The 25,599-nt window shown below is 43.1% G+C and overlaps 1 protein-coding gene across 9 annotated transcripts in view; it reads right to left on the reverse strand.

Annotated features, from left to right (window-relative positions):
- LOC310695686 (disintegrin and metalloproteinase domain-containing protein 2-like) overlaps positions 1-25,599 on the reverse strand; it is an 80,220-nt gene that overhangs the window by 27,098 nt on the left and 27,523 nt on the right. For 7 of the 9 annotated variants that reach the window (XM_083480497.1, XM_083480496.1, XM_083480494.1 and 4 more), the window contains 6 exons: positions 25,204-25,275; positions 22,344-22,510; positions 19,735-19,816; positions 10,831-10,970; positions 9,427-9,625; positions 1,705-1,794 (listed from right to left, as the gene is read on the reverse strand). In XM_083480497.1, the coding sequence (XP_083336623.1) occupies positions 1,705-1,794; positions 9,427-9,625; positions 10,831-10,970; positions 19,735-19,816; positions 22,344-22,510; positions 25,204-25,275 (750 nt within the window). The remainder of the gene's footprint in view (positions 1-1,704; positions 1,795-9,426; positions 9,626-10,830; positions 10,971-19,734; positions 19,817-22,343; positions 22,511-25,203; positions 25,276-25,599) is intronic. The other 2 variants (XM_083480500.1, XM_083480498.1) reach the window with 1 other exon arrangement.

The following is a 25,599-nucleotide window of genomic DNA, read 5'->3' on the forward strand; positions in this document are numbered from 1 at the left end:
AAATAAAAAAATTCCTTCCAGTAGCACCTTAAAGACCAACTAAGTTAGTTCTTGGTATGAGCTTTCGTGTGCATGCACACTTCTTCAGATACACTGAAACAGAAGTTGCCAGATCCTTCTATATAGTGAGAAGGTGGGGAGGGGTATTACTCAGAAGGGTGGTGGGAATGGGTGATTGGCAGATAGCTGAGATGAGCCTGTTGACGACTCTTAACGACTGCAATAGGTCTTACAGGAAAAGGCAAGGGGTGAGAAGGTGAAAAATGGCTTAGTCATGTATAATGAGATAAGAATCCAATGTCTCTGTTCAGACCAGGTCTCTCCATGGTTTTAAGTTTGGTAATGAGTTGCAATTCAGCAGCTTCTCTTTCCAGTCTATTTCTGAAATTCCTTTGTAGTAAAACAGCTACTTTGAGATCTTGTATAGAATGTCCTGGGAGATTGAAGTGTTCTCCTACTGGTTTCTCTGTTTTGTGATTCTTGATGTCTGATTTATGTCCGTTTATTCTTTGGCGTAAGGTTTGGCCTGTTTGTCCAATATTGGACAAAACAGAGAAACCAACCTGGAGGCTGTTTATTGCCTCAATATGAGTATTTATGTGCATGTTTTACATATTTAGTTCCTCATATTCCACCCTTACTTTGAACACAAGCACAGAGTGGTTGACGATGCTGTTGGGGATTGCTGTAAAAACTAGGTCATTTGTTCTCAGAAAATTGATATCTATGTTAATTATTGGCATGAGTTTGGGGAGTTGCCCACCACCTGCAAGGTCAAAGAAATGAAGTGACAAGTGCCAGAGTGCACAGAAACGCCGTTTACCTTTCCGCTGCAGCAGTACCTATTTATCTACTTGCACTGATGTGCTTTCAAACTGTGAGGTTGGCAGGAGCTGGGACAGAGCAATGGGAGAAACAAGGCTTTGATGAAGAATCCCCTGGGAAACAGACTGTGGGACTAGCTTCCTGAACCATTAGTAGTAGTAATAGTATCATTTTATTATATATTTATTTATCTCTTCCCTAGAGATTAGTGAAGCCCTGCCTTGGGCTGAGCAGAGAGTCTCTTCTGCCTGAAGGCTAGATGAGTTGCTGCTGAAGGTATAATTTGAGAGCAGTGAGCCATCTTTGATCAGTAACTGCATTCCCTGTTGTGGCTGCAGCCTTTGGGGCATTTGTTATGAATTGCTATATTGTAGCCTGGTGGCCATGTGCATTGCTTTGCAATCAATAAAACCGTCTCCTTTTTGTGATTTGGATTTCTCCTACATGGTCTGCAGAACTCTGGCAAACCTTCACACTCACCTGTGTCAGTGCTTACATTGCTGCTGAGATCCCGAGATTCTTTCCCTACCATTGAACAACGTCAGCATTTAATGCTGATATGGAAATCCTCAAAAGTGGCATTCCATCTTTAAAGGAAATTCTTCCTTGATCTGATTGCAGTTCAAAGTTAATTAGCATCTTACATCAGCTGCAAATCGTTGTAACTAACTAAGTTCTACTCACAGTAGACACATTGAAATTAATGAAACTAAGCTAGCCATGTTCATTAACTTTGATGGGTAAGCTTTGTGTAGGATGAGCATTGGCTGCAACACAGAGGCTACGGAGATAAAATTCAGAGGAAGTGGTAGTGTCAATTCAAACAAACTGAGGTGAATGTGTGGCCAAGGCAGTGAAGAGAATACTTTAGCATCTTACCTGACAGTTTTCACAGCACAATTCGTTGCTGCACACTGCTCCACGGAGAAACGTACATGAGCTAGTACAACATTTACTGTACTTACATTCCTGAAAACAAAAATCATACAGCTTTTTGTTTGAGGTCAGTAAAGAGTTTAGACAATGAAAAAAATGAAAGTGAAAGCTGAAACTCCAAAGCTTAAGGCCAACAGGGCACTCTATTGTTTTATCTTTTTTTGTAAGCTTTGAGGATTGTTTTACAATCAGGCAGTGTATGAATTTTATTAAATAAATAAATGTAAAGGTTTATACGTGGAATCTGCTCAAATCTTTTCTGCTACATCATGCTTTTTTACACAGAGGAATTTCAAAAAACAGGAAAGGACAAGAGGGAAAGGTTGACTTCTAATTTTACTCAAATAAACCTGATTATAGTACTATTTTTAATATATGAACCACTTCCCAGAGGTATTTACAAATATATATCAGTTACAACTATTATCTATAACAAAAATCTTAGTATATACAGGTATTTAAATAAAAATAACAGTCTAAAACAACACCAGCACATAACATTAAATCAGTTCAGATTCAATATAGACATCAGCTGGGATAAAGATATCCATTTAGAAGGCTTGTTGAGATATCAGTTATGAGATTCTGTCACCCCCACCCCACCCCATCCCACCAGCAACCAAGCTGCCACTATCAAGAGTATTATGAGCAGCCTGGGGGAGGAGGGGTGCTGTTTAATCATTCCCTTCCTGTAGTTTGTATGTACATCATCACCCCCTTATTTGCTTTTATACTCAACAGAGGGGGGGGGGATAAAGGTTCAATGTATCTTTCTTCCTATAGGGAGATAGAATGCTTCGGGAGGACATTTTTTTGCCCACTTTTCAGTCATTGTGGGAAAATGGGGCACATGGTAAAGTTTAGCTCCCTCTTCTGGGGGTCCTTTGGAGCGTCTTTAGCATGGGGTCTTTCCGGCCCTGCTGCCTGGAATTCTATAGATGGGAATATTCAGAATAAATTCCAAGTTCTTCTGCATATGCGGCATGTGATCTGTCACTGACTGCCCCTTGATGCAGAAGAGAGAAACCGCTCACCTGGGGCTCTGGATGGGCAAAGTCTGCTGGATGGTGTGGCCGTGGTGGGTCCAGGGATGCCACCATTTTCTGCTGCAGCTGGGGGAAGGAGTGGTTACCTGGCATCACCCCACCTCCATCTGCAACAGCCTTGCAGGTATGGGCAGGCAGTGCCTGTAGGTAGGGCCAAATCAATGGCAGGGTTTGGAAGGCTGCATCCAGACCATCCCTGGCCTATTTAAGAGAGCAGCCAGGTGCAGGTCACTCTCTTGCCTTATTGTCACTGGATTTTCCACCCACCCAGTTAGGGACTGCTCAATGGGAGAGTGGGCAAGTGGCATATGAACCTTGCTGTGATTTACTCGGCTGTCGTATTTGTGGCCAGAGAGGAATTTTCTCCTGCAAGCAAACTGGCCGCTTTGCAGGTTTTCACCTACCTCATAGCAACCGTCGCAACTTGGGTAGATGAGGCATTGGACTGGATCCTTAGTCACAGGGGTATACTGTTAGAGGTGTCCAGGAAAGGTAACTCTGTCTGGGAGTCCACAGGGGGAACGATGGGCCAATACACCTCTACAAATGGTGGCCTGTGTGGAGTCAAGACACCCAATCTACATTGGGGGCAACTCCCCAGCACAGGATGGAACCCACTGGGTCCATATCAGGTAGCAGACAGGCTGCCTGATCAGGATACATGCCCAGTGCCTTAGCCAAACCTACTCTTTCCTGTGATCAGTGAAGTTGTGACCTTATTCAACCCAATCCCAGTCTGCTGTGTCCATTCCTGTGGACCCCCCTGCACCTGCAGCAGCCATTATGTGCCTGTGCCAGCAATGTGTACAGGCTCTAAGGAGGAGTAAGGACCACCCTCTAGCCTGGTGATGAAAACAAAGGTTACGATTCTGTGGTTGGTGGGGAAGTCATTTGGAGAGCACCTTCTCAATTTCACATTGAAGCAGTTGGAAACCCGAAGGCAGACTGGAGCCCTCAGAGGCCTTCCCGGGCCCTCACAAGTTCCCATCCCCTTGCTCTTCCCTCCACTGAAAGAATATTTGTTGAGCTAGTGGAAGGGTTTTTCTCAAGTCTGTGTTCAGGGAGAATGGGGTACCTGCCATAACAGCTGTAATACAGCTAAAAGGTGAGGTGCTTTTCACCTTGCCAGCTCTCACATGTGTTTTCTGTTCATCAACCTGGTGCCCTCCAGGTGCTTTGGACCACAGCTTCCATCATGCCCAGCCAGCATGGCCAATCGTCAGGGAAGACAGGCGTGGTATTCCAACAACATCAGGAGGGCCATTGTTCCCCTGCTACTGTATTATAACTTATATCCATAACCCTGGGTGTTGCACGTCAAAAGCCTATTGAAATAAAAAGCATCTTCAATTTCTGGCAAAAGAGACAGCAGTGATGACTGGTGCCCATTGGGACAGGCAGGGCAGAAGGCAGGGAGACTAACAGTAACAAGGGTCAGAGCCAACAACAGACAGAACCAACTCATTCTGGTTTTGTCCCCATCCCCATCCTTGCTGATTTATCCAAGGGACAACATTGAGAGTGAGAGGAAGCCGACTGTCATCCCATGGACTAGTTAAAAGGTGGGCAGGTGAGGGGGCACTGAGGTTGGTAGGGCAAAGCCTCATTTGCCCTTTGAACCAGCCACTGCTGCCTGCCAGTTTTCAATTTTTTTAAAAATATTTTATTAAGGATTTTCTTGTTTTACAAAAGTGTAGTGCCTCGTTTTTGGTTTGTTTTTTTTCATGTAACATTTTTACAAATCCATTTCATTTGTTGAGGCATTAGGGGGGGAGGAAAAAAGAAAGAGAGAAGAAAAGGGGGGTGGAGAGAGGGAAGATGGATGGGGGTGGGGTCGGGTGGCGGTGTTTCTATTATGTTTAATGTGTGTAGAGTTTGGTGTCAGCGTTGTTTGTGTTGTTCACTTGTGTTCCTTTGGTGGTGAGAGAGGTTAAGGTTCGCCTAGGGTGTGATTGTTTGCTTGTGATTGGCTGTGGTGATCTTTGTTTTCGTGTGTGAGTGAGGTGGGTGGGTGTTTTGGATCAGATTAGCCATATTGATTTGTATGCTGTTGGTGGATTATTGTCAATGTCCTGTTGGGCTGTGTGTGTGATAAAGGGGAGCCATACCGGGGTGAAGGTGTCTTCTTCTGTTTGTCCCCGTGTCAGTTTCAGTTTATTAGTTAATTTTTCTAGTAGGGCTGTTTCCCATACTATTTGGTACCATTGGTCCATGCTTACTCCTGACAGGTCTCTCCAGTGTCTGGTTATGGTGTTTCTGGCTGCTGAGAGCAGGTGGGTTATGAGTTCTTTGTGGTGTAAATGGGCATTGTTGTCTTGGAAGATGTTTAGTAGGGCCAATTCTGGGGTGATGTCTATTACTTGCTTAGTTATTGTACATATTTCTTGTATGGCTGTCGTCCAGAATAGTTGGATTTTGGGACACTCCCACCACATGTGGAGGTATGTGCCTGTGGAGGTGCACCCTCTCCAGCATTTTGGTGAGGTTCCTGGGTGTATTAGCGCTAGTTTCCTTGGTGTTAGGTACCACCTGTAGGTGAGTTTCAGTGTGAGTTCTTTTCTTTTCGTTGATATGGATTTAAAGGGGGGTTTAGACCACATTCTGGTCCATTGAGTGGGGTTAATCTCATAGCCTATGTCATTCTCCCATTGTTTTTTGATTGCGTCTAGGGGATTTGCGGGATTTTTGAGTATTATTTTGTATATTGCGGATACCGTCCCTTTACCATTTCCCTTTGTTGTAAGGAGGAGGTTTTCGAAGGTTGTCAGGGGCCTAGTTGCTGCTGATTTTACTGTTGGGTTGTTTAGGAGGGCATGTAGTTGGTGTTGTGTTAACCAGGGCATTTGGGTGTCTTCTAGTTTGTCTTGTATTTCTTGTGTTGATAGGGGTTTGTTATTTTTATAAAAGTCTATTAGGCGATATAAGCCTTTGGCTCGCAAGGTTTTTATCTGGAGGTTTTGTGCTGCATGGTGGAATAATGAGTGGTACGCCAGGGGGATTAGTGGGGATGGGGTTGGGGATAGTTTGCCTATTTGCGTTTTCCATGCTTTGAGCATGGTCTGTGTGTACCTGTTAAGTGTTGAGGGAATTTTCTTTAGTTTGTTTGGGAGGAGTGGGTATGTTGTGGTGCAGGTATTTTCAATTGTGTCCCTCTCTAGGTGTACCCATTGTTTTGTCTCATCTTCTAGTATATATGGGATTATATGGCGTATTTGGTTGGCAATGTAATATGCTTCTATGTTGGGGATTCCCCATCCTCCTTCTGAGGTGGGGAGGTGCAGGTATTTGGGGCTTATTCTTGGTTTTTTATGTGAGAAGATGAAAGAGTGTAGTTTTCTCTGCCAACTGCGAAGTTGGGTTGAGGGGATCCAGATTGGGAGGGTTTGGAATAGGTAGGTTAGTTTTGGGAGTGTGATCATTTTGATCATGGCTATTTTGTCTGAGAGAGTGAAATTCATGTTATTCCATCTCTTTAGGTCTTTGTTAATTTGTTGCCACAGGGGCTTGTAGTTGTGGAGGTACAATTTATTGAGGTTTCTGGTTATTTGTACCCCTAGGTATCTGAACTTGGTGTGGCAAAGTTTTATTTTGGTGACCTTCATGAGTTCTTTTTGGGTGTGAGGAGGGGTGTTGAAGCACATAGCTTCTGACTTTGTAAAATTTACCTGTAGGCCCGACACCACTGCAAATGTGTTGAGTTCTCTGATTAGGGAGGTTGCTATGCTTATAGGGTCTGGTGTTGTGACCATTAGGTCATCTGCAAAGAGCCCTAATTTATAGGTTCTGCCTTTTATTTCCACTCCCTTGATGTCTGTGGCTGCTCGGATGCGGATTGCTAGGGGTTCCAGGGCCAGGATAAATAAGAAGGGAGACAGTGGGCATCCTTGTTTCGTGCCTCTTTGGATAGCTATAGTATTAGAATCCATATTGTTAGTTCTGCATTTTGCTGAGGCTTGGGAGTATATCTGTTTGAGGATTTGTAGGAAGTTGGGGCCAAATTTCATGTTAGTTAGTACTGCTAATATGTATTTCTACTCTACGCAATCAAAGGCTTTGAGGATGTCTAGGGACATAATTGTCAATGGGAGTTTGGTTGCCTTGCTGTGTTCGATCAGGTTCAGTAGTTTCCTGATGGGGTCTGTTATATTGCGGCCAGGGACAAAGCCAGTCTGGTCTGGGGCTATTAACTTGTGTAGAAAGATTTTTAGGCGGTTGGCCAAGATTGATGTGAATATCTTGTAGTCTTGGTTTATTAATGAGATTGGGAGGTATGATTCTACTTTGAGGCTGTCTTTTAGTGGTTTTGGGATGGAGACTATTTTGGAGTGGGTCCAGGTTTTGGGGATGGGGCCCCCTTTTATGATGTCGTTGAATAGGCGGGTCATGTAGGGCATCAAGGGTTCTTTAAATTTCCTATAGAATTCTGCTGTGAAGCCATCTGGGCCTGGGGCTTTATGTGGTTTCAGTTTTTTGAGAACTGCATCTATTTCCTCTGGGGTGATAGGGCTGTCCATGAATTCCTGTTCCTCATCAGTTAGGGTAGGCATCGTCAGTCCTGCTAGAAATTTTTTGATTTCCTTCTCTGGTGGGTTATGGGAGGTGTATAGGTTGGAGTAAAATTCTGCAAATTCTGAGATTATTTCTTTGGGGGAGAATGTTATGTTGCCGTCTTTTTTGGTGATGCAGTGTATTCTTGTTTTGAGTGCTTTTTTCCCACATCTATTTGCTAGTAATCTGGAGTTTTTCCCTCCATATTCGTAGAAGCGTTGTTTAGAGTATAGAATGTTGATCATTGTTTTGTTAATTTCTAGGGAGTCTAGTTCTCTCCTTTTTTGTTCTATAAGTTTGAGGAATTTTTTAGATCCTGTTTGTTTGTAGCGTGATGAGAGGGCTGTGATGTCTTGTTCTATTTTGCTAATTTTTGAGGAGGTTTGTTTTTTAAGGAATGTTTTCTCTTTTATGCAAGCTCCTCTGGTGACCGCTTTCATTGCGTCCCATAGGAGGGGGGTTGTTATATTGTTTACATCATTTTCCTTGAAGTAGTTTTGGAGGGTTTTTGTGAGACTCTCTCTAATTTGTTTGTTTGTAGTTAGGATGGGGCTGAAGGACCATGATGGGGTGGTTTGTGTTCCTTCTCCTATTTTAATGATGACTTCTACTGGGGCGTGATCTGTGATTTTAATGTTACCTATGTTTGTTGATTCTACTGAGGGAATCAGACCCTGTGTGAGTAGAATGCTGTCTAGTCTGGACACTGTATCATGGCGTCCCGATTGGAATGTATGGCTGATGTCTCCCGGGTTTTGCTCACCCCAAATGTCGTAGAGACCCCTGTTTTTTAGCATTTTTAGTAACTTGTAAGAGTTTCTAGTTGTTGGGGGTTTCCTTTGGAGGAAGGTTGCCCATGGGGTTGTGGGGTGGATATCTTTCAGGGATAAACCTTTCATATTTAGATTGAGGTCTCCTCCTAGGATTGCTTCCCCTTCAGAGAAGGAGAGGAATTTGTTTAGTGTCTTCTGGAAGAATTCTAATTGTTTTGTGTTTGGGGCATATATGGAGCCGATTGTCAGTTTGATTTTGCCATCGAGTGTCCCTTTAGCGAAAATGAATCTGCCTTTTTTGTCCTTGAGGACTGTTGTGGCAGTGAAGTTCAGGTCTCTACTGAGTATTATGGCTACACCGCGAGCTTTCCCTGAGCCTTGTGCGACCCACTGTTGACTGAAGCGGGGGTCGCTCAGGAGTTTGCTGCCTTTGGGTGGGTTGTGTATTTCTTGTAGCTGCCAGTTTTCAATTGATAAAAAAACAGTGAGCTACAGAGAGGACCTGTTTCTTGTGCTCACTCAAGAAATATACTGTATTGAGATGGCATCAAGAACAAGGAATCTGACAGCCCGTTCAGTAGAGCATGAGACTCTTAATCTCAAGGTCATGGTTTCAAGCCCTATGTTGGGCAAAAATATCCCTGCATTGCAGGGGGTTGGACTAGATGACCCTCATGGTCCCTTCCAACCCTACAATTCTATGATTCTCTGACTTTCATCTTAATTCCTAGGCAGATATATATTGGTCCCAAAGCTAACCTGGTTCTAAGCTGATGAGCTTTTTGTACTGTTATTTGGATATAGGGTTAGTTTTAAATTTCTGACAGTAAACTGGTCTTCGCACATATATATGGTCTCCTCTTGGCTTTGGTTGGCTTTTCAAATAACTGCTACATAGTTTCTCATTTGATAACCATGTTGTTTTTAAATTTCCAAAGCTGTGCTAGAAGAGAATGAAACAAGTATTTTTCCAATTTAAACACATCAGGAGCAGGCAAAAACAACCAGAAGGGCCATAGCTTAGTGCTAGAGCATCGGTTTTGAATGCAGAAGGTCCCAGGTTCAATCCCCATCATCTCCAGGTAAGCTCGGTTTAAGGCAGCTGCCAGTTTTCCAAAAGGGGTGTTTGCAGCAGCCCTGGAGGCTTCCCAGAGCAAAAGTGGAAAGCAGGCACAGGTAGGTGGGAGTTATTCTAAATGTCTGCTTCTCTGTTTAATTTAAATAATCAACCCAAAACCCCTGGAATAGGGCAGAATACACATTCAAATGAACAAACTTGGAAAACAGGAGGTACTGACCTCTTCAGAGCCACAGTCACACTTCTCTCCAGCTTCCAGAACACCATTCCCACAAAGCGCTTTGCTTCTGGCACTTCGCTTCTTATAAAACAATTTTAAATTAGGTCGATTAGAGAGGCAGTGGGCTCCCTTGAATTTAATGAAATTTTGAAAGTCCTTAATGCTGCAGCTGCTAAAAGCTTTAATTCCACTTGAAAGTCTAAAACATAGTAAGATGAATCTGCTATTATTATATGGCAAGCACAAATACACACACAACGTATTTTGTTATACAAAATAAAAACAAGAGCTCCTTTGTTCTTATGCATGCTGAATGGAGGGCTGCCGAGTGCCGCAGGAGGCCAGGCCAGTCTCTGAAACCTGGAAGGTGACTTGAGCAAACTTTTTAAAAAATATATAATTATGGAGTTTTCAAGAAGTTTTGTTACAGTCTGCACAGTTGCAGACACGGTTCCAAGGCATCATATTGAAGCACTATAAGGTAGGAGCCAATTATTAAAAATGAGTATTTATTTTGTCCTACTTTCAGCTGGTAAACATCCACACCATAGATTTAAAGCACATGACTTCCCCCAATTATCTGGGAACTGTAGTATACCCCTCACAGAGCTACACTTCACAACCACAAAGTATAGTTTCCAGGATTCTTGGAGGGAAGCCATGTGTTTTAAATGTAAGTTGTAGGTGTTTTGCAATTATTGAAAGAATGCAAAAGACCTGAAAGAACTTGCTGTCAAGAGGCAAAAGGAGAAATGAGTGCACACAGCATGATCCTTCTTTAAAACCACCTCCAATTATCTTGAGGGGGGGAATAGCATAAGTCTCCAGTATTAAACAAGGTTTACCCTTTCTACTTACTGGATTTTTTCCAGTTACATTTGGTACAAAATGATAACAGCAGATACCAAATCTATCAATAGCAGTGGAAGATTTTGGCTCTTCAAAGTTTGCTAGTGCACAAGCCCTATTTATACACAGGTATAGCAGAACTTCACCCCTTATGGCAGGAGTGGGGAACATCAGACCCACGGGCATAAATTAGGCTTTCCTGGCCTCTGAATTTGTCCCAGAAGTTGAGAAGTTTTTAATGTGTGGTGTTGAATTGTGCTTTTACTATTTTTTGTTGGGAGCCACCCAGAGTGACTGGGGCAACCCTGTCAAATGGGCAGCAAATAAATGTTGTTGTTGTTGACAACAAACCACAGGAGATAAGCCTGTGCCTGTTCTTTGATGGTAAACTGCAAAAGAGTAGCCACCATTTCTGTTATCTCCAATCTCTGTACAGTGCTGAGATAGGAGATGAGCTCTGCTGCTGCCTTCCACTATCAAAAGTACAAGCAAAGGCTTATGTATGTCCAGTCCTAACATCTATGAGCTGCTTAGTGCAATAGTCATAGTACTTACACTGCTTCCGTGTTCATTATGCAGACAAAGCCTCCTGGGCACTTGCACTCTTTGCCATTGTCATATTCCATCCCCAGGTTAAGGCCCAGCAATTGGGCCAGAATGACGGAGAATGGCTCTTTGGTCATGGACTTCTGATACTAGAAGGAAGAGGGAAAACTTGAATCAGGAACCAGATTTTTCCACCCCATTATGGGAGACTAAATGCAAACAAGTCTCTTTGGTCCGTATTTTAGGAGTGTAGTGAAGTTGGGAAATCTTGGTATGTCAAACGCTGGTTCACACAGCAGTGAGGCATTGTGGGAGAGATAAAACTGTTGCTTTCTGGGGAACGGGTGTCTGGTCTCTTTAAACGTAAAAACTCTTTGCCGCTAGAAGTATGAGTCAATTACTTCTTGACTCTAGGCAGGCTGAGATATTATCTGATTTGAAGACCCTGGCACAGCTGGGGGTTTGAGTGTGGATTGGGTTGTAAAAAGGTGCAGGAGGCTATCAAGTAATTTACAGCTTGGAATCCTGGTAGTGTAAGAAAGGCCTGGGAATGAAGGGAGAGCCTTTTTTATCTCAAGGTCTCTGAACCTAATCAGAGTTCAGCTGCGCCATCTCCTGACAACCAGGAGATATAGTGTCATCATACAGCCATTGGTAAATTGGTAATTAACCTAAAGAAATGATTGGTCCCTAATCTGCCCTCCACCTGGGTTTTCAAGGATAAAGGATCTAAAGAAGAAGAGTTTGGATTTGATATCCCGCTTTATCACTACCCGAAGGAGACTCAAAGCGGCTCACAATCTCCTTTCCCTTCACAACAAACACTCTGTGAGGGGACTTCCTGTCGAGCGCAAACCTGCTGCAAGTGGGAATTTTCCCAGCTGGGAAATTCCATGCTTTTGGAGGAAAAAGGGGGTGTTACAGGGCGCAGTAACCCCCCAAAACACCCTCTGTAGAGAATATAGAGGGTCTGGTTCCCGGCAAGCCAAATCGCAAATAATCTGGCCGTCAAGTGGCTTCTGTAGGAGTGAAGAGAACGGCAGAGAGATAAGCGGGCAAAGGGGAAGCCATAAACTATCCTTCAAAGGCGCAGCCCCGAACCTGCAAGGGAAGGGGCCGATTCTCAAACCTAATAAATTTGGACCTAATTGGAAAGGAATTTGAAGCCTAAAGGTTAAAGAAAGGTTTCAGAGCAAAAGAGAAACAACAAAGGAGGTCAGCTGTATCTGCAATCAGAACGGACGCAGTAATGTCGGCAGATCGGGAGAGCAGTGTGTGAGTAATTGCTAGCGGCTACAGTCGCTTTCTCTTCTAAAACCTTTAAGAAGTAGAGTAACTGAGAAATTAGTGAAAAGAGTAAAAACAGAAGAGGAAGCAGAAAGTTATTTTATTGCAAAGTTTGATAAATCTTTGATGAAACGGAGGGGAAGGAAGGAAAGGAAGTTCAGAAGAGCTTTTAGTTTCACTTTTAATAAAGAGCTGCGCAATTGAAAAGAAGGACTTCCGTCGCCATTGTTATATTGTAAAAAACACGTATGGTTACAAGAGAATAAAATAAAACCTTCAAGGGATATAACGGACTTTAAAATTTAATTTTTGACAATAAACAATGCCACTTCATGTACTGGTTAGGTTGTGAGCCTCAAAACAAAACTTTTAAATTGCTAAAGAACTGCCCCCCCCCACTCCCCCCTTCCCCTGAGGTTTCCAGCATTTAACATCTTTGTGGAAGCTTTTTGCAGTGTTTTTGACACATGGATAATGCTTGTTTTTTGGACTGAGATCTTGCCCCTGGAGAATCCTGCTTTGGATGTAATTTTTGTGATTTTTCAAGAACTGTTCCATTATTCAAGTTTTTCCTTGTTGGAATAATTTTGAATTAGAGATCCTGAAGATCACATTTGGATTATAATTGGAGTATAATTAGAGTATAATAAAAACAACTGTCGGAGAAAATAACAAATTGGATACAACACTTTATTTTTTATTTTTTATGGTATTATCTTCTCTCTTTGACTTTATCTTCTCCCCTATACGTCTGATTGGAATAGCCTAAGTGGTGGCACAAAGAGTTTCCTCTATTTATTGTCTATTTATCAGAGAAAAGATTCAAACACTGGTTGATATCTGCATTAAATTTGAAGGCTGTGTGGAACATTCTAAATTTTTTAACAAAAGACTAAAAGTGCAAATATGCTTTTACTTTCTTGGACACTTTGAGAAAATAAGAATATTTTTATTGGGATATTCTGCTATTTAGACCTCTTACTTATTGGTGTAGGAACTGTTTGGGTGGATATATTGACCTGTGGTGTACTGGTGTGAAATTTTGTGAATTCTAGCATACTGGTTGTGTTATATTCAGTATATCAGTATATCATTTAGGTTTGGTTGGAGTAAAAGAAATTAAAAGATATGACGCACCAACAAAAGAAAACAGGTGAAGGGGTAACACCAGCAGATAGGAGAGGTTCAAAACAAGAGTTGGACTTTAAGGGAGAAATATTGAAAATGTTTGCAGAAATTAAAAATTACATAAAGCAGAGTGAAAAAAATATAGAAGCCAAATTAGAACAAATGGATACAAAGATTGGAAAAATGGATAAAAAAATTGATGAAACAGTAAATGAACTTAAGGGACAATTAAAGGACGTGGCTAAGAGGACACAGAAATTGAAAGAGGGGTTGAAATGGACAAAACAGGAAGTGAAGGAGGCGAGAAGAAAAGAAAATGAAAGTGGAAATATCAGAAATTAACAAAACACAAGAAGTGTTGGATGTGATTGCTATGAGTGAACTGAAGCAGCGGGTGACTAATCTACGGTTGAGAGCCGTGCCAGAGGTGCAAGGTGAAAATATTAAAGAGAAATTGACAGCAGAGATAGAACGATGGTTAGAGCTTCAGCCGGAGGAGGTAGCTAAAACAGTTCAAAATGCATTCAGAGTGAAGACAAGAACAACTAAGACACGGAAATTCCCAGGAGACTGCTTGATTACATTTAAGGACAGAGAAATGAGAAACATGATTTTACAGAAGAACAGAGAAAAAAGATTTAACATTGATGGGAATTATATACCGTATTTTTCGCTCGATAACACGCACCTGACCATAACACGCACATAGTTTTTAGAAGAGGAAAACAAGAAAAAAAAAATTCTGAATGAAACAGTGGATGTATCATTTTTGTGCATCATGCTGTGGCCACAGACATGTGATTTGACGGTGAGTTTGGGGTAGCCCAATGCAAATATCCTGAGAATCCATGTGGATCTGTGCTTTGTAACCACGTTTTTGCACCATTGCAGCCCCAGGCAACAGTGGGTGCGTGATTTTTTTGGTGCAGGCTGTAGCCATGGACATGCTATGTGATCTGATGGTGAATTTGGGGTGACCCTATGCAAAGATCCTGAGGATCCATGTGGATCCATGCTTTGTAACCACGTTTTTGTACCATTGCAGCCCCAGGCAACAGTGGGTGCGTGATTTTTGGGGGGCAGGCTGTAGCCATGGACATGCTATGTGATCTGATGGTGAATTTGGGATGACCCAATGCAAAGATCCTGAGGATCCATGTGGATCCATGCTTTGTAACCACGTTTTAAGAGGGGAGGGAAGGAAAAACATAGAAGGGACAAGGAGCACCGAGAGGGGTGTGCAGAGAAGCAGCCGGCTAAGAATGCAGGAGAGGGGATTCACCCACCCACCCACCCAAGCCAGCCAGCTCTCTCTCTCTCCCCCCCCCACCTGCATGTTGCCTGCGAGTCCCTAGACGCAGCAACAGCAGCACCGGAGCACGGAGAAGAATTACGGTAGAAGGAAGGACGCTCTGCTTTCCCCTCTGCTTGCCTGGAGGGGAGGGGTTTTCTCTGCTCTTTGTTCCGTTTGAGCAAACAGTTTGAGCAAACAGTAACAAAACAGAAGAGGGTGGGCAGTAAGACCCTGAGGCAGAATGCAGGAAAGCAACAGCTTTCTCTCTCGGGAGGCTCGAACGCTCAGTTTACCCCACCAAGAATGAAGATAAACTGGTAAAATAAGGGGGCTGGTTTAAAGCTAAAGGGAAAACCTCAAAGATCCCTCAAGAACAAGGCAGGGGTTCAGGGCTCCCAAAGCCGAGCTGCAGCCTTAGAAGGGAAAAATGGGGCTTTCGGAGGTGGTTTTTACTGCCGCGCTGCTTCCAATTTCTTAAAAGGCAAATTGCAGGAGAAGATGCAGCAGTCAGTCACTCTCTCACTCCCTCCAAGCACCCACGCTAGCAAACAAACACACAGGCAACCACACACTCACAAAGCACACACACTAGCAAACACACAGTCGCGCTGCAGAGTGGCCAAACCTCCTAGCAAGCACTTCCCTGGCTTCTGCTGACCGCAACGAAGACGACCCTCGAAGAAAATGTGTGATGCACTCGGGCCAGTCGGCTCCAGGGACCACACATTCGCTCAATAACACGCATAGACATTTCCCCTTACTTTTTAGGAGAAAAAATCTGCGTGTTATAGAGGGGGAAATACGGTAATTATTTTTAAAGATGTTCCTATAAGGCTGTTGAAACGGAGAGACTCATATAAACCATTGGTGCAGAGCTTGAAGAAGAATAAGATAGAATTCAGGTGGGAGTTTCCGGAGGGGATCTCTTTTTTCTACAAAAGTAAAAAACACAAACATACAAGCCCAGAGGAAGCTAGCAAGTTTCTGAGGAGATATAAAGAATTAAGATCAGAGGAAGAACTAAGAGGAGCAAGCAAAGGGAGCAGGAGCCATGGGGGAAGGTGGACCCGGAGATGGAGAAGAAGAGGACGGAGGAAATACAGAAGAAGAAGAAGAAGAAGAAGAAGAAGAAGAAGAAGAAGAAGAAGAAGAAGAAAGATTATAAAATTTAAATAAAATTTATTTAATTAGGATGTCAAAATGGCGCTGAAGTTATGGAATTGGAACATTAATGGGGTGAATGATAGGAAAAAAGAAAATAAAATTGGACAATATTTAAAAAAGGAAAATTTGGACATTATATGTTTACAAGAGAAACACATGTGGCAAGAAGACATAAAAGAGTTTTGATCAATAAAAGATTAGGAAATGAATTTATATCATCAGATAAAAAGAAAAAGAGAGGGGTTGTATTGTACATAAGAAACAAAATTGAAACTCAGCAAATCTTTAAAGATGAAGCAGGAAGAATAATTGCAGTCCAGATCAAGTGGCAAGGCGAAAAAATAATAATTGTCGGGATCTATGCACCAAATGGAAATAAGACTGATTTTTACAAAAATTTGGAAGAAAAACTGTTTGATTATATGGACCAAAAATTTATAATAATGGGAGATATGAACGGAGTAGTGTCAATGGATATGGACAGATTGAGAGCATCAGGGATGAGTAAAGAGGGAAAACTACCAAAAACCTTTTTCTCATTGATAAAAAACTGTAATAGATATATGGAGACTAAGACATCCACTTGACAAACAGTTTACGTTCCATTCGGAATCAAATCAGTCAATGTTGAGAATCGATCAGATATGGGTATCTAACGAATTGACTCCAAGAATCATACAAGCTGAAATTCAACCAAGAGTAATTTCAGATCACAATCCAATCAAATGTGAAATAAGAGGTTATGAAGAAAGAACTTTCAGGTGGCGAATTAACGATTACCTTCTAGATGATCAAAAAAATTTAGAGGAAGCACAAAAGAAGTTAGAATCATAGAATCATAGAATCATAGAGTTGGAAGAGACCACAAGGGCCATCGAGTCCAACCCCCTGCCAAGCAGGAAACACCATCAGAGCACTCCTGACATATGGTTGTCAAGCCTCTGCTTAAAGACCTCCAAAGTAGGAGACTCCACCACACTCCTTGGCAGCAAATTCCACTGTCAAACAGCTCTTACTGTCAGGAAGTTCTTCCTAATGTTTAGGTGGAATCTTCTTTCTTGTAGTTTGGATCCATTGCTCCGTGTCCGCTTCTCTGGAGCAGCAGAAAACAACCTTTCTCCCTCCTCTATGTGACATCCTTTTATATATTTGAACATGGCTATCATATCACCCCTTAACCTCCTCTTCTCCAGGCTAAACATGCCCAGCTCCCTTAGCCGTTCCTCATAAGGCATCGTTTCCAGGCCTTTGACCATTTTGGTTGCCCTCCCCTGGACACGTTCCAGTTTGTCAGTGTCCTTCTTGAATTGTGGTGCCCAGAACTGGACACAGTACTCCAGGTGAGGTCTGACCAGAGCAGAATACAGTGGCACTATTACTTCCCTTGATCTAGATGATATGCTCCTATTGATGCAGCCCAGAATTGCATTGGCTTTTTTAGCTGCCGCGTCACACTGTTGGCTCATGTCAAGTTTGTGGTCAACCAAGACTCCTAGATCCTTTTCACATGTACTGCTCTCAAGCCAGGTGTCACCCATCTTGTATTTGTGCCTCTCATTTTTTTTGCCCAAGTGCAATACTTTACATTTCTCCCTGTTAAAATTCATCTTGTTTGCTTTTGCCCAGTTCTCTAATCTGTCAAGGTCGTTTTGAAGTGTGATCCTGTCCTCTGGGGTGTTAGCCACCCCTCCCAGTTTGGTGTCATCTGCAAATTTGATCAGGATGCCCTTGAGGCCATCATCCAAGTTGTTGATAAAGATGTTGAATAAGACCGGGCCCAAGACAGAACCCTGTGGCACCCCACTAGTCACTCTTCTCCAGGATGAGGAGGAACCATTGATGAGCACCCTTTGGGTTCGGTCAGTCAGCCAGTTACAAATCCACTGAGTGGTAGCATAGTCAAGACTGCATTTTACCAGCTTCTTTACAAGAATATCATGGGGCACCTTGTCAAATGCCTTGCTGAAATCAAGGTAGGCTACATCCACTGCGTTCCCTTCATCTACCAGGCTTGTAATTCTGTCAAAAAACGAGATCAGGTTAGTCTGACATGACTTATTTTTCAGAAATCCATGCTGACTGTTGGTGATCACAGCATTCCTTTCTAGGTGCTCACAGACTGTTTGCTTAATGATCTGCTCCAGAATCTTCCCTGGTATTGATGTCAGACTGACTGGGCGGTAATTATTTGGGTCCTCTCTTTTCCCCTTTTTGAAAATAGGGACAACATTTGCCCTCCTCCAGTCTGCCGGGACTTCGCCTGTTCTCCAGGAATTCTCAAAGATGACTGCCAGTGGTTCTGAGATCACATCTGCCAGTTCTTTTAATACTCTTGGATGCAGTTCATCTGGCCCTGGAGACTTGAATACATCTAAACTATCCAGGTATTCTTGTACTATCTCCTTAGTTATTCTGGGCTGTGTTTCCTTTGCTGAATCATTTGCTCCAAATTCTTCAGGTCGGGCATTGTTTTCTTTATCGGAGAAGACTGAGGCAAAGAAGGCATTGAGGAGTTCAGCCCTTTCTGTGTCCCCTGTTTGCATTTCACCATCTTCTCCTCTGAGTGACCCCACTGTTTCTTTGTTCTTCCTTTTGCTACGAACATACCCATAAAAGCCTTTTTTGTTGCTTTTAACCTCTCTAGCAAGCCTGAGTTCATTCTGTGCTTTAGCTTTTCTGACTTTGTGTCTACACGTGCTGGCTATTTGTTTGAATTCCTCTTTGGTGGTTTTCCCCCTTTTCCATTTTTTGTACACATCCTTTTTTAATCTTAACTCAGTTAAAAGTTCTTTAGATAGCCACCCTGGTCTCTTTAAGCACCTTCCATGTTTCCGTCTCATTGGTATTGCCTGACGTTGTGCTTTTACTATCTCCCTCTTCACAAACTCCCAGCCATCATGAACTCCCTTTCCTTTTAGTATTACTGTCCATGGGATCTCACCCAGCACTTCCCTAAGTTTTATCAAGTCGGCTTTCTTAAAGTCAAGAAATTGAGTCCTAGTATGCTTGGCTGCTCCTTTCCGCTGTATAGTAAACTTCAGAAGAGCATGATCACTCGCGCCTAATGATCCTTCCACTTCTACCCCACTAACCAGGTCATCAACATTGGTTAGGACCAGATCTAAAATGGCTGTTCCTCTTGTTGCTCTTGTTGCTTGGCTGTTCCTCTTGTTGTCAGCCCCCAGAGCACAGATCAAAGGAACAAGCATGGATCATGTGGGCAGTGCACCCAGTTGATAAGAATGCTCCTGGAGTGTTAACCCCTGACAGTCCAGAACCATAACAGTTTAGTGTGCAGTTGGACACAGTATTAGGCAGCTGGAAAGCTGATAATGTACAGTCCTAAAAAATGGTGTGGGGGTAGACATGTTAAGCATATGCACTTATTACACACTTAAATGACCGGCAATGTCAGGGACAACATGTACAAAAATTATATAAGGGAGGAATGGACTCTGTTTCTGTCAAATCCTAAAGCCCTCTGCCAGCATGACTCTAGTACAGGATTATATCCTAAGCTACTGAATGCAGCTCCTCCAAGAATTGCACTGGAAAACAAATACCCAGAGGCATGTGACTTATACTTACAGCAGGAACAGGGAACCTCCAGATGTTACTAGCCCTCCAGATGTTACTATTACTAATCTAATCTTATCTATCCATCCTTTTATGGCAAAATAGGCTTTGCAGTGGTTTACGATGTATAAAAAGCAGTTACAGAAATATAAAAGTATAAACATCCATAATTAAGATATGCAATAAAACAATCCAAACAGCAATTAAAAGAGGCTTAAGTTGAGAAACAAGTGCCTCTTCAAAAGTTGGCAGAATGCCAATACCGATTGAGTCTCTAAGATTTCAGTAGGGCGTTCTTGGATACCAGCTTCTACAATCCCCAACCAGCAAGGACAATGGTCAAGGAACATGGGGGCTGTAGTCTCACAACATCTGAAGGGTCACAGGTTACCCAACCCTGCAATACCTAAATCCAAGACAGGCAACATATACACTTCAGCTAAGAAAGTTCAGCGATACTGTACCAGAGCAACTCCTGCATCAAAATTCCGGAGGCACAGCTTCCCCATAAATCCTGCTCCTACATAATTAGGTTTCTCCCTGTAACTAAAACACAAAAGTAGATGGTGGGCCATACACTTTGGAGTAGCCAAAGGGATTGTATCTTCAAAACAAATGGCAAAATCTTCACATATATCAAGAAGCTGTGGAGAACATTACATGCACAGTGGCCTTCTCAGATCTTGTTACCAAGCTGGTCCCTTCCACCATCATTTGCCCACAATCCCAGGTGAGCAATCTGCTATTTAGCTCTAACATCTGCTGGAATCTTTCAGTAGAAGGGAAATATGTTCCTGGCAGGGGCCTCTGAGCTGTGCTTCAATGCTTTCAATTATCTCTGCTTGCTGTCCACTGGTTGTGGCTTTCTGTACCTACCACTCAATCAGTGTGAGTTTTTAAGAGGAGGGATGACAACATTTTCTTGTGCAATTTCTGTATTGCATCTATGACAGGTGCTTTGCCAACTTGGTGCCCTCTAGCTGTTTGGGATTACAACTCTCATCAGCCACAGCCAACAGATAGCTGGGTATGATAGAAGCTGTAATCCAAAACATCTGGAGGGCACCAGGTTGGCAAAATCTCTGTCTCTCTTATACCCTTCTGCTGGAGTTTTCTCTTATGTCTTAAATTGGCTTTTCCTACAGTTGTCCAAAGATGCATTTGATTTCTCTTCCATATGCTGCCCCACATCAAGAGCATTTAACGTGGAACAACTATTATTTGATATGAGGACATTTTTCATCACATCTTCATCCAAGGAACTCAGGCAACTCTGTGACAAAATGCTTTGTGAGGAAGGGGCATGATATAAATATTGCACTGGATTCAACTAACTGGTCCAAAATTGTGCAAAGACTTAAACCAGTACAATGGGGCTTTCTCCCCTCTGCCCCCATGCCCTCTGATTGGTTGGAGGCAGGGTCCAGAGTGCTCCAAGAACAGCATAGAGGGGAGGGGGGGAGATGGTTCCATGGGGCAAGCAAAAATGCTTGCACTGACATAACATTTGTAACAGCGCAATGCTGGATTTATTCCTTGATAAACAAATACAGAATGCTGGCCCAAGATACTTCAAGGCTGAAGAGGAATCTGGAAATGGATCTCTCTGGTTTAACTCTGGTATGCTATCTACAACACAGTGACTGATCATAGGCACTTTTTATTTTAGCTTTACCTATGGAAAGGTTGGTTCACTGCCTTTGCCCAGCTGCTGGTGCTCTTGCAATGCTATATTTTTCAGTTAACTGCACAAAAAGGCTGAAAATCCTTTGATCCTAATAGCATAATTCCAAACCCAGAAGTAGGTCCCATTAAGCTCAACAGGGCATGCTCCTAGGAAAGTAGGAAGGATTTCCACTGACTGGTCTTAGGGCTGACATTAATACATAGTTTCCTTCGTAAAACAGGAGTCAGCCACATGAAGCAGGGAATGGGGCAGCGACAAGGCATGGTGACATAACAGCCCTTGCAGGGAATTAGTACAGGAAAAAGGTTACCCCCCCCCTCATCAGCCATCAGTGCTGTCACCTGCTTTTCCCATATGAAGCCCATTAGAGAGACTCCCAGATGCTTTTGCAGCCCCTTTTCAACATGCAGCCTGGCTGCTGGATCAGGCCAAAGGCCCATCTAGTGGAACATCCTGTTCTCATAGTGGCCAAGCAGGATCTCAATGCAAGAGCACTCTTCTCACTTGTGAGTCCCACCAAGTGTATTCAGAGGCGTTCTACCACTGACAGTGGAGGGAGAACATAGTTATCATTTTCTAGCTGCTTGAGTTATTAAACAAAAGAAAACATGTAGTCTCATCCCTCATACCACCATGAAAGTATTTTTTTAAAAACTACTACATTTGGGATGATTTTTCAGTGGGAGGGGGGAATTCTGCACATGGAATGTGCAAACAAGTGTAAAATGTGAGCACATGCACAACGGCTATATGAAGTGGACTAAAACTGATCTGTCTATCCCTAGTTTTAACGGCACTGCATTTTGAGGGAAGGCTATGTTATTTATATTTGCTACCTACTCTAAGGAAGAAATATTGTTAAAGGGCACAATGTTCTATAATAAATATTTCAGTAAAGGGTAAAAACTATGGCTCAGGGTGGAACACCTGCTTTCCACACAAAAGGTCCCAGGCTCAATCCCCACCAGCTCCAGCTAAGTCTGAGAAAGACGCCTCTCTGAAATCTTAGAAAGCAGCGACACTGACTCGGGCCCCACACTGTGGGTGCCCAGCATGCCCCACCCAAACTGTGACATCATGACGTCGTAGTGCAGGGCATGAGCTTCAGCAGTGAGGTGACTGGACCTCTCCCACCCGAACACCACACTCTCTTCCACCCTCTGCCCAAACTCCACATTCTCTCTTCGACTGGGCGTGGTGTCCACGCGCCTGCCCCTGCATTTTGTGGCTGCCCAGCCCCTATATGTGAAATCTTGTGGGTGCTTGGGCACCCAGAGCCCCAGGGAGATAGCGCCTATGTTAGTGAGTCACTATCTCTCAGTGTATATGAGTATGCATGCTATAGCAATATTAAAGTGCTTTATATGAGAAAATATACCTCCTTACACTAACAAAAGTGCCAGATCATGAGGCCGTAGAACAAGATATGAATTTTTCCAACGTAAAAATTTTCGTAGTAACACATCGGGCTCTCCTGATGTTGAGATTTTATTATGGTCCGTCCAGAATTCCAAAGAAGATAGAACAACTGTAATGTTAAGGCTAGAAAATATCTGAAAAGATGGAAGGAATGCAAACTCAAATAAAGGCAGGGAAAAATACATGTTCAGTGGTTCCATCTTAATTTTCAAGGAATTCATCATAAATATTTGGGTGATTGTAAGTAAGAGCCTGGTCCTAATTTGTGCCAGAGCTCACACGTGCAAGAAGCCAGGGGCTCAGGGCTGGTGTGCCCATGAGGCAAATGTGGGGGTGGCCGCAGGGAGGCAGCCTCCGGACAGCTGGAAGGGGCACCACAGTACACACATTGCGACACACACACTGGGTGCATGCCGATAGTGGGCAGTGAGTGGTGAGTGCTGTGACAAATAGAATCAGTCACTCATGTCCTGGTATCAGATAATTTAATCTAAGCTTATTAATCTGTAGGTTTGTTAGTAAGGAGTGGCCATTCAGACAAATGTAAGGTAGCTGCCTTCAGGATGGGGTATAAGATGGCGATAGTAATCAGGTTTCAGCAACATGTTATTAACTTAAGTGTTAGATGCAGGTTTCTGATAAGTAATTTTTTTGTATTGAACCTGCTGGAATCTTGTACATATGCCAATAATAATATTAATAACAATCATCATCATAATAAATTTATTATTTCTACCCCAGCCACTCTGGACAGCTTTCAACAGAACATTAAAAACAGAATAAAACTTCAGATGTCTTCTAAAAAGTCAGATAATTGTTTATTTCCTTGACATCTGGTGGGAGGGCGCTCCACAGGGCAGGCACCAGCACCGAGAAGGCCTTCTGCCTGGTTCCCTGTAACCTCACTTCTTACAGTGAGGGAACCGCCAGAAGGCCCCCAGCGCTGAATGATGGAGGTGGAGGCGCTCTTTCAGGTATACTGGGCTGAAGCAATTTAGGGCTTTAAATGTCAGCACCAACACTTCGAATTGTGCTCGGAAACATACTGGGAGCCAATATAGGTCTTTCAGGACCAGCCACTCAATAAAGGTTTGAGAATGAGAATGAGACTTCCAGACTGCATGCACATATAGATCCTTGCGCTCAAATGCTGCCCCCTCCCCATTCCTCTTTTAGCGTGTCCACTTATGGTTTTAAACTAAACAGAGACTTCTGAACTGGGGAGGTTGGTTAGTTTGAACTATGGTTTGTTAACAAGTCAAGATCCCACACCAAGGTTTGATCCTGGTTTGTTTCAACGAACAGTACTTTTAACTAAAAAGAGTTCCTCCACCCCACCTCACTCTGGTCCCAGTTCAGACATAAAAGAAACTCTAATTAGTTTGAAATAGGAAGCAAGTAGCTTCTGATCTCCTTCTCATGGCTGTGCCAGAAGAGGGGAGAGAAATAAAGAGTGTGTGAACCCAAGGTTCACTGCTACTAGTGTGAAGTGTTAGGGGTAGCCAGTGTGGTGCCCTCCAGACATTGTTGAACCATTCTCTTAAACCATTGGCCATGCTGGCTGGGACAGATGCGAGCTGTGATCTAACAACTGCTGGAGGACATCCTTTTGAGCACCTCTGTGCTAAACTGTGTGTTGGCATCATCTGTCTCGAGAGACAATGGAGTGTGCCTCCAGATGTGATGTCAAACCGCTGTGTTAGCAGCACTGAACTGACCTCCCTGGGACACAAGCTTGGGCAGTGCGTCTGGAGGTCCTGGGCTGCCCAGACGAGAAGATCCTCCTCTCAGCCTCACTGATGTGGTCCAAAGGAAAGCAGAGCAAGGCGTTTGGCACCAGCTTGGCTGCAGCAGCTGCTGGAAGGAGGTGTACAAGGTGCCATCCAACTGTCTTAAGGATTCCACTCTGGATTTGTGTAGGGTTTATTCCTTAGCCTTTTCTTCTCTCCAAAGATATCCCACAAGGCAGCAGAGGTTTAGGATCAGAGTTTTCCTTCTTCCCAGGTTGATGAGCCCTATCTGCCCCTCACTTCCCTCTACAACACATGCAGAAACCGCCTTCTTGACTGTTGGACCCCCTCTTGGTCTCATCTGCTCAGTCTGCTGGAGCCTGCTTTGCATGCAGGGGAAGTCCCTAACTCACCAAGGGGTTGAGACCCATTAGCTACCCTCACATGGTTTAGCCAGCCAGCCAAAGCTGTTCCTGGGGTGTGGCCACTGTTGTATGTTGACAGCTTCTAGGAACCACGGGTGAGAGCTGAGTGCAGGGTGGCAACCAAAGTGGACAAGCTACCCCAGAAAGAGCAGGATGTGTCCCCTACCAGAGGTACTACCCCTCCCCTAACATTCCATACACCCCTGTGTTAAACCATGGTTTAACATTATGTCCTAAAAACGTCAGACATGCCAATATTGTCTTCTATTGTAGGGTAAGTACTACTGAAACCATGCATGCTGTTTAAGTTAGTCAAAACTAAGTGGTGTCTCACTTTAAATGGAATGTAATCTATACTAATTTAACTGGATCAAGACCTAATTATCTGATATAACAGAACATAATGATCAGTGTTGGCCATTTAATTATTTTCGTACATTATTTATATGCTCCCTTTCCAAGAATAACATTTTATGTAACATTGTAATGTTTAAATAAGATCACGAGCCATGACCTCATGAGTGTGCATGTATTCCTATCATCCAATGCTATGCAATTACTTTGCCAGAACATATGCTTGCAAGACAAGGCTGTTAAGAGTGAGAGCCAAGTGAAAACATCCAAGTGGCTCTTGTTAGTACAAAAGAAAAACAAAACATGGCAGTCACTTACACTGTTGACAAAACCAATAAGCTGTGCTATGCTGTCGGTAACAATTTCTCTGCTTCCACCCAAAAAGTTGTACTGGAGAGAAAAACAGTTGTGTGCATCATAGCAAAAATAAACAATAAAACAGACAATAGTTATGGTAGACTGCCAGTGTTGGCAACAGAACACTGGGCCACATGCAACTTGATATGACAGCTGAACCAGACGTTGTGCCAGGCATATATGGAAAAGAGATGTGAAGTGATTTGAATGCACTTAGAGCTTGCCTTTCTGTGCATGTGCGTCTGTAGGATAGCAGTGAATCGAACAACCTTAGCAGGGTGAGATGGTCTTCAGGGTCCTCAACAACCTCCTGTCATGCTTCAATTGCAGTCTACTGCTAATAAGCTAAGTGAGTAT

This window comes from Podarcis liolepis (assembly GCF_965112155.1).
Source record: "Podarcis liolepis genome assembly, chromosome: 16".
Taxonomy (NCBI): domain Eukaryota; kingdom Metazoa; phylum Chordata; class Lepidosauria; order Squamata; family Lacertidae; genus Podarcis; species Podarcis liolepis.